This window comes from Notechis scutatus, chromosome 1 (assembly GCF_049901735.1).
Source record: "Notechis scutatus isolate UNSWTSFEM ecotype Mainland chromosome 1, rNotScu1.2, whole genome shotgun sequence".
NCBI lineage: Eukaryota > Metazoa > Chordata > Lepidosauria > Squamata > Elapidae > Notechis > Notechis scutatus.
In genome coordinates this window covers 124491293-124501202 of record NC_142009.1, presented here as the reverse complement: position 1 = coordinate 124501202, position 9910 = coordinate 124491293, and the positions used below count along the sequence as shown (strand labels likewise).

Below are 9910 nucleotides of genomic sequence, written 5' to 3'. Positions count from 1 at the left end.
TATAAGAAAGACTGAGTTAGAGATGTAGCCAACTTTTTGTGTTTCAGTTCCTAAACTGTATTGAATCAGGAATTCTCTTGAAGAAGTCTGTGACTCATCAACCTTCTCCCGTAGCTGGGTCTTAAGAGACGTGTCTACTAAGTGCACACTCCTTGTAAATAATATAATGCCAGTAAGGGGTTTTCCATTGCTTTGGAAGAGGAATTTTTTGACTTTCCAGTTGAGTCTGAAATCCTGGACAGATCCATATGCAACATTCGATGCTTGCAGTACTACAACGTGTGTGAGCCCATAAAGCATGTACAAAAGGCAGAAACTGCATTGTACCAGTACAATGTGGTTACTGTGGTTGTTGGTTTCATTTGACTACTGGACCTCCCTGATGCATGTCCCTTGCCCTGAGATTTCTTGATGCCCCCACCATCCAAATAGAAACTAGCTCTGACCTGTGCTTAGGTTCCAAATCAAGTTGACCAAGTGTTACCATCTGCAGAACAATTTATCACAAAGCAAGCTGTTTAATATTTGACAATAATGGCTAGGATGTTAGATCTCTGGTATGCTGATAAATTCTCTAATGCAATTCAAAATATGTTACTCTATCTGTGATTCATAAAGAGATAGGATAACTGACCTTGGGAAGTAGTTTTTCTTTTCTCTTTTAGTAAATGTTTCAGGATGATAATCCTCACTAACCCATCAGCATAACATTAATGTCCCTGAGATATTAATATAAATGTTTTACGGCCCATAGGCTGGATAAGCCACACACTGGCCACACCCATCCTGGTTTAGCAAAGGGGGGAAAGTTGCAATACGTCACGTGATGACAATGTGTCATCACGAGTTTGACACCCCTGGTATAAAGTACTGTTCCTTTGAATTATAATAGAGTGTTTGTTATCAACAATAATAATAATAAGGTCATTGGGAAGGACTCAATAGATGGATAAAAATGCCAAATAGATGGATAAAAATGCCAAATCCAGACTAAACGTCTGGCTGACTGTGCAACAAACAAAATAATGATGCTGATAACTCATAATGTATTTATATTTATTTTCCAAAATGTTGCACAGAAATGCTTATTAAATAGTAAAAAGGTACCACCTACATATCTCTTAATATGCAACCTGCCTAAGATTCCATCACAATGCAATCAAGTATATCAACTAATGCAGTCTTTAAGTATATATTAATATGTATTAAGTTCAGGTTGTTTATTTTTGGTGGAATAATTTCCATCAGTTTACAAAAAATACTGAGATATAGACATAGCCAACTCTGTCAATTTGAAAACTGAATTGAATCAGGGGATCTATGAAGAAATCTGTGACTCACTGACTTGCTTCTATTTGGTTCTTAAGTGAAGCAAACCAATCACTGCACATTCCTACCTATAAGTAGTGCAATGTAAGTAATGTAATTATAACACTTACAAATACAATGCTAATGCAATAATTTTCCCATGCCCATATTTTTTTCAACTAAGTATTACAAATCTAATCTAATAACTTTATAGTAGAATAGGTTACCTACTGTATGTTGTTATGTCTCTTTTGCTTCTCCATACGCTGAGGTACATAACAGTAGTCCATTGTGTAGTTGTTCTATAACGATGCATTATCTAGTTGGTGCAGAATGTTTTCCAGTGCCTAAACATTCTTTTATCAACTTATCATTTTAAGTAGCTCTAAGATTACATCATTGAGATAGTTTGTAGTTTTCACCTCTTTTGTGTTTAATACATTATATTTTCACAAATATTGGGGACAAAATGACATAGCAATGGGTTAAGAAAAAAATACCTAATTAAAAATAATGACCATTTGAGCTTCAGTGAACAAAAAATGGACTAGGAAATATGCTAAGGAAAGGGTGAGCACTGAAACTTGCCTTTGAAGCCGGTGGCACAATGACACAAGACGTGGCCAATTAAATCCAAACAGGTGGCCCCATTTTTGCAGGGTGAATTTGAACATTTGTTAGCTTCCACTTCACACAATGGTCCTTCATAGCCAAGCACACAGTGACAGGTGTAATTATTCTGATTAGCTACATAAAAGCCATGGTCCAAGCAACGGTGGTGAAGACACATGTCTAAGCCAAGTTCACAGAATGCCCCAGAATAACCTGCAGGACACAAACACCTACAAGACATAGAATGAGAAATTAGCTATCTAACTCCACAGACAAATTTTAATGGTTATCAGAACTTCATTCTAGCTTCTCCTCAAAACAGTGTCATCTTATTCACAACTGGATGATAGTTCCAGGAATTCTTTATTGGCCAAGTGTGATTGAACACACAAGGAATTTGTCTTTGGTGCATCTTCTTTGGAAAATCAAAACAGAATATGGTTAATCAGATAAGAGGCCTTCACCATCTTTGTACTTGGTTAACTATACTTTTTTGGGCCTAAAATGTTTGCCAGATTATATGAAAAAAAAAACTGAATTAAAATTTAATCTGGTTAGGATGAACTGTCTATCACACTCTCATTACTCTTTTAGGAAACCATTAAAATTATTTGACTTTTTCATTCAAACTTAAGTATAACTTTGAAGCGGGGGGAAATCTGCTGCAACTTACATCCAAGTATTCGTTAGATAGTAAAGGTGTCAGACTTAAGCTAATTACTTCATATTAAAATCACCATTGTACTGCTACAGTACTATATCTATACAGTACATGGAAAAAAATAGATGAAAAGAGAAAAATTAAAATGAATTAAAATTAGAGAAAGAGAGAAAAGGAAAAGGAAAACATAGAATAAATAAAATAAAACTATTACATTTTTAACTTTCCCCCTTTTATACATTTGCAAATGTTCAATATTTGTAAACATTTAGGCCCTCTTAGAAGCCAAACTGCAAATGATTATATTTACCATTCTGAATGATATGTTGTATGTATGGAAACTATTCGTACCTAAATCTAGTTACATTTCTGTTGGGTATATACAAAGGTATTTTTGCCATTGCTGCATGTTCTTTAACTTTACATTCTGAACGCCACACTTTTTTGTGAGCTACTCCAGTGGGAGGAGGACCTATATGAAAGAAAAGCTGCAAAACTAAGCAAAAGACATATCTCTTCTTGGGATAAATCACCACTTTAAAGCTTCTTTATCAGAAATTTTATTTTATTTTATTTTTTATGTTTATTATTCAGTGTAGGTACTATCCCTCTCCAATTGACTGTAACTGGGGAATCTTTCAGCATAGAAATATTTGTGAGTTCAATCCTAGGTAGCAGAAGATATTTCTCTCTCTCTGGGCACGATGAGTACTGTTGGGAACTCTGCATAGGCGTCAGGAAGGGCATCCAGCCAGTAAATGCTCAGATCCATTCAGTTGCCAAAAATCTACCCCAATGCAAGGGATTACAGGGACATTAAAAGGAAAAAAAAGTGGTTTTTTTTCCACAGCAGAAACGGGTGGCATATAGTACATAGTGCTCCTTTCTATGATTCTTCTCTAGAACTATGAAGAAGTTTAGACTAAGAGTAAGGTTTTGCTCAAAGTCACTAAGTAGAAGGGAGATTTGAATCTGGATCTTCCTGCTCCTATTCAACCATCTTTATTGCAACCTCACATTGGTTCAATATAATAAATAACCTCCCATAGATACATGATCACTTAATAATTCTTCAAATTATTAATAGGGATCCTTCCAGGGGTGGGATTCCACCAATTTGGTGATCGTGTGCTCGGCGCACGCGCTCCATATTTTTTAAAAAGCTCTAATACTTACCTTCTACAGGAGTCCCTGTGAATAAAACAGCTGAGGTGCGGCAAACTGCTCTGCCATGCAAATCAGCTGTGTGCTAACAAAAGGAAATAAAGCACAGGAAAGAACAGGGGAGGGCGGATGGGCCCACGGTTCGTTGCCAGCTGATCTTCGGAGCAAAGGGTTTGCCTGAACCAGTCCGAACCAGTAGAATCCGACCCCTGGATCCTCCCAAGTTATGTTTAGTATTCCAGCAGTAATTAAGATTTCAGTTTAGTAATCTTATCTTGGGGGAATATGATTTCGTTTTCTTATAGTCAAATTTTTCTTTAAAATACAAACCATGTCTTGCAGGCATACAATAAATGATGATAGAAAGGTTATTGGAGAATAAAAGGAGCTTTTTTCATGATGAATATTCCATCAGGGTGGCCGATAAAATGTGACAGGGCTGACATGTTCCAAGTCCCTCCAATTAAATGGTGACAACTGTTGGGATGCAAAACGTGTGCCTTCTCCGTCCCAGCATCTGCCCTCTGCAACAGCAGCTCCCTGTAAGATTCAGCTGGTTCTAACCTTGGTAGTTCTTCAGAGGGCCTTGGAGACCTAATTCTTCCAGACACAGGGCCAGGATGACACAGGAGCCTTATAAAAATGTACGACTGTTGAGTTTTGTTCCCAACACAGTGCTTTTCAAAATCATATTTGCTTTTATACTGTGAAAGTTTTTTTAAACCCTGTTAGTCATCTAGAGCTGTTCTGGGAGTGGACAGCTCATAAACTGAATGAATGAATCACAAACAAATAAACTTGCTGAATTTTCTGCCTACTCTGTACCTATTAAAACACAAGATGTTTAGCCAGAAAAGGAAAAGGGGAAATAAAATAAAATGAATAGGGATTTCTTATTCCATACCACTCCTCGGTGTACCTGTGCTTCTCAGAGTCCAGGTGCTGCGCTTTTTGGCCTGTGTGTTCTCCACAGAGATCATCTGCCCCACCCCCTATCCTTCTGTGTTCCTTCCTTACCTAAGACTCCCACCTCTTTGTGCTTACAATGGAAACCAGGACTGCCTAGATTGCTGTCACTCAGTGATGTGGTCACATGACATAATCACATAGCAATGGCAATCCTGTTCTTGAGGCAAACCTAAGGATTATAACCCCTTGACTCTAGCCGATGGTTTTCTATACATTACCATGAATAAAATTCAGTTGAGAAAAGGTGTTTCAATCCTGAGCTAGTGAGTTAAACTATAGCAAGAAGACATTGTTTAAACCATGCTTTGAAGATGGTATACTCCATGAGGGACTTCTCGAACTTTGAGAGCAAGCACAGAGTAAACCTTTTTCCTAGCTGAATATTTCTATCTCTCAATTGAGCACAAAGAGTAGAGAACCACCCCTTTTCAAATTCTGTATTGTTCTATTGCCAAAATTATAAAATATCTGAAGTTCTTTAATTTGTTTGATCAATGCTAAGATATACTAAGACTGGTATGGTGTAGTGCTTAAGGTATCCGTGAGTTCTATTCCTAGGAAACCGTGAGTTCTGTTCCTGCCTAGGTCAGTCAGCTCCTTTCAATCCTGGGAAGGAAGCCAGGGCAAACCACTTCTGAAAATCCTTGCCAAAAAAACCTTCATGGACTTTTCTTAGCAGTCTCAACACAATTGAACTGAAGTAAAAAAAAAAAAAAAGACTTATTAACTCTGCCCTTAAAATCCTCATTGAATTTATATGAAGTTAGCAGTGCTTTGCTTACTGTGACTGGCAATTCCCACTTAGGGCAAATGCAACAACATTTTTTGTGCTGCTATAACTATCATATTACTAAACTCATCAATGTTTACAAAAATCTGGAGGAAAGTCAAACTAATATCAGAAAAGGATGCCTCTGCTTTCCCCAGAGTTATTATAATAATTGGAAATCTTTCAGCTTAATACAAAAAGGTCCATTTCCCTCTTTTCATTAGCTTGGTTAGGCCCTTCGGTTTACAATACTACTTTCAAAGAAAAAGCTTTCTTTATCCCCTTGATTATGGAACATTTGCTCGGCCAATCTGTTAAATATAGATGACTGTTTTGTCAAATATGCACTAACTGCTAATTATTTCTTGTATGTAAAACATAATTAGGAGAAAGCATGATAAACAATAGGTTCTCCATACCACATGTGATTAAAAATAGCTGATATATGTGTTCCCACTTGTAATTAACATTTACTGTTTATAATCTAATAGTACTAAAAAAAAACACCTTTCAGTTACTATTTGGTAATACAAGACGATAATACTTTTAATCCCAGTAATAGAATTTGATTTTATTCCTGATAATGAATTCATTTGAGCTGATGTGAAAATAAACTTTTTTAGAGTGTTCCATGTATCAACAATTTATCTAATTTTTGTAAAGCCAAGTGTTACATTACAAAGGTTTCAAGAATAGCCCTCAGTGCAGCATTACCTCCCACAATATTCCTAACCTGGCCTTTCATGATACCTCTTCTAACACTGTTCCAATTAGATTTCAAATTTTACTCTTTTTCCCCCAGTTACTTTTATCTGGGAAATGACTCCAAGGAGTCATGGTTTCAACTCTCTCTTTTTCTCTTCAAGGAAGCTCCCAAGCCGAATTCCTGGGGTAAATAACGTTTTCCTCATTTCTCAAACTCCTCTCTTATTCAATGGTTTGGGTTAACACACTATGATTCATGCTGATGTGGTTCAGTTGGTTTTGGCTTACTGCAATATGTAAACTCAATAACTTGGTATTTGTAAGGCATGGTTTATGCTGGGGCTTAGGTGATATGAAGCAGTCACTAAATGCAACAGTTTGCTGTTTCTGAATTTTAAGTAAAATGCAACAACCTTGGGGAGGGGAGAGAAAGAGAGAGATTAGATAGGTAAATAGATATAGATGGATGGATGGATGGATGGATGGATAGATAGATAGATAGATAGATATGATATCTATTTACCTATCTAATCTCTCTCTTTCTCTCCCCTCCCCAAGGTTGTTGCATTTTACTTAAAATTCAGAAACAGCAAACTGTTGCATTTAGTGACTGCTTCATATCACCTAAGCCCCAGCATAAACCATGCCTTACAAATACCAAGTTATTGAGTTTACATATTGCAGTAAGCCAAAACCAACTGAACCACATCAGCATGAATCATAGTGTGTTATGAATACTTCAGCTTCAACCATAACAACACAAGAGCACACAATAGATACAAACTCAATGTTAACCGCACCAAACTTGATTGCAGGAAATATGACTTCAGCAATAGAGTGGTCAATGTCTGGAATACTCTACCCGACTCTGTAGTTTCTTCCTCAAACCCCAAAAACTTTAACCTTAGATTGTCTACTATTGACCTCACCCCTTTCCTAAGAGGTCTGTAGGGGACGTGCATAAGCGCACCAACGTGCCTACCGTCCCTGTCCTATTGTTTCTCTTATTCTTCTTTTATTTTTCTTATATGTACCCATTTCATGTATTCACAACTATGTATACACTTATACTTATTATCTTGTAAACAATTGGCAAATCAAATAAATAAATAAATAAATAAAAAGATAGATGATAGATAGATAGATGGATAGATAGACAGACAGACAGACAGACAGACAGACAGACAGACAGACAGACAGACAGATATAGATGATAGATAGATATATTTATAGATATATAATATAGATATGAATATGGTTATGGATATCAATATTGATAGAAGCTATTGTAATTGGATGCCAACAGATTTAGAAATTATTTAGAAATCCCAGTTCAGAGAATGATGGCAATAGAACCACAATCTACTTAGATTACACCTATTTGTGAAAATAGAGAGTAAAATATGACACTTGGAGCTTTGCAATCAAAGTCTCTATACACAACGTATTTGGAGCATTACTGTATATGCACCAAGCATTTTTCAATGAGTCGGAAGCAATTGTGGCCAGCAAAGTTTTTTCACAGCTTCATCTGATACGCCAAGCGTGCTGTTTTGTTAAGGTATTGAGATTGAAGAGCTGACCAACTGTTGTAAACACTCTGACATGTTTGCTTGATCGAGGGGGACATCGGACAGCACTCATGCTCTAATCCAGGGGTGAGCAATTGATTTTTCTAAGGGGCCACATGAAGAATTTATATTGTTGTGGAGGGCCACTGCTGCCCCATTCCCCTCACTGCCGCCACCTTGCCTCCCCCACTGATGCCCCCACCCCCTCTCATCCACTGATGCCACTCTGCCTCTTCCTGCCTCCACCCTTCCAGCACCACTGACATCATGGGCCAGATATGGACAGCCAAAGATTTGCTAACAATGGACTTCATATTTTCCAATAAACAAACTGGTACTGAGACAACTTTGTCAATATCTACTACACATACCTTTCTCTCTCTCTCTTTGGTGCTAAATGCATTGCTTCCACAGCCTTGAGAGGAAGTGTTTCTTCTGTTAAATACTACTTTGAATGATGCCAAGCAATCTTAACTCAGGGTAAAAGATGCATAAGGAGTGATTACATGCCTGCTCTTCTTGGGAAAATAATCATGTTGTTCTCTAATGAACATGACCTTGCATTAATGTCCTAAATCTTTCTAGCCTGCAGTATACTAAATGTGCTATTAAAAGCTTTGAGACGGGGTTAATTTGCTATTTAACTTTTCAGCAAGTTGAAACCTAAATTCTAAGCAATTTCCGAAAGATGTCTCTGATAGCTGGGGTTTTAAAATACAATCTTTGGGAATTAGGTTGTTTACATATTTTTCTAAACCTTTACAAAACTAAAAGTTACAGCATATTTCTGTTATTTTTCATAATAAACAGGGGGAACATAGTATGTTGAAAATTGGGGAGGTGGCTTGGATTCAAATGCCTGCATGAATATATAATTAACTGGTTAGCTTTGGGACAGTCAATATTACTGGGTCAATCTAGCTCACAGAGTTTTATTATAACACCAGACAGGCTCACCTGATATCCCTTGAAGAAGGCTAAGATCCCTCTATTAAAAAAAATAATACATATTGCATACTCAGTTAATATTGGGAGAGAGCTGATATGGAGTCTGTTACCTTTAAGAGGCTTTAAGAAACCTTTAGAGAAGAGGCAAACATACTCTAATTCCCAATTGCAAATAGGAATAATTAAATATTCTCTAGAGATAACATTTTAGCCATATTTTGTATTCAGAATTGGAATTTGATATCTGAAGAGTTTGCAGAAAGAATGTTTGATGCTCTCTGACAGTTGATATGCAACAGGGGTCATATCTGGCACAAAGCTAGCAACATTTGACAGCTGATCTGTATTAATTATCATTATCTAGCATGTACGAATAAATATTTGTTGACAGATATCTGACCAAGCATCATATTGACATAGTCCATTTCTGGCAGCAGTTGAGATATAGTGTTAGATAGCTGACAAACTGGGGAATTTGGCAATTGACAGCATTGACTATAAGCAATCCGTATTTGATTATGTAACAGCTTGACATACAATACCAATTGAATGTCGATATCTCTGATTGCTGAGTTGCAATAGAAGTTGAAATTTTACATTTATTTTGTTGCACTGAACTCCACGTTCTAACATAATTTCTGATAGGTGTGGCATGGTTTAAAACACTTTTATAAATTAATTATTTTGCTCTAATCTTGAAGAGGATTAAATTGTTAGTGTGTAAATGATTGCCTCAATTCCCATACAATTCCTACACTTTTCAGGCAAACATCTGAATCTTCTTAAAAGTAATTATACTAGAAGAAGGAAAAGGTAAATCTTTTTTAGCATAGCCATTGTATATGACAATATTTGGATTTTAAATGTTTGTATTTTCCCCAAGATTCCAAATCATTTATTTATTTATTAGAATTTGTCAAACAAAAATGAGAACAAGAATAAAAGAATAAAAATACACGCCCTCTCTACTAACCACTTAAGTATGATGTAACGTCCACAGAAGTCAATTTGTGGCTGAAATTGTGAACATTTGTAGCTGAAACAACTGAATCGGGCAGAGCATACCATATCTATCGCTGAATTTTGCTTTTCTTGGCATGCATAGTTTTTTTAGGTCAAAAATCACAGCTTGGATGACATCGCTAAAGAATCTGGCCGATGTTCACCTGAACATTTGTGTCAGGATGCAAGAGGGTTGATTTT

General features: G+C 36.5%; 1 protein-coding gene across 1 annotated transcript in view; it reads right to left on the bottom strand.

The window, feature by feature from the left end:
* Positions 1 to 1809: 1809 nt before the first annotated feature.
* The window catches only part of LOC113430092 (protein eyes shut homolog), a 241382-nt gene continuing 233281 nt past the window's right edge, over positions 1810 to 9910 (bottom strand). The window contains exon 10 of the mRNA XM_087945298.1: positions 1810 to 2150. Coding sequence (XP_087801424.1) covers positions 1868 to 2150 — 283 coding nt within the window. The 3' untranslated portion in view covers positions 1810 to 1867. The remainder of the gene's footprint in view (positions 2151 to 9910) is intronic.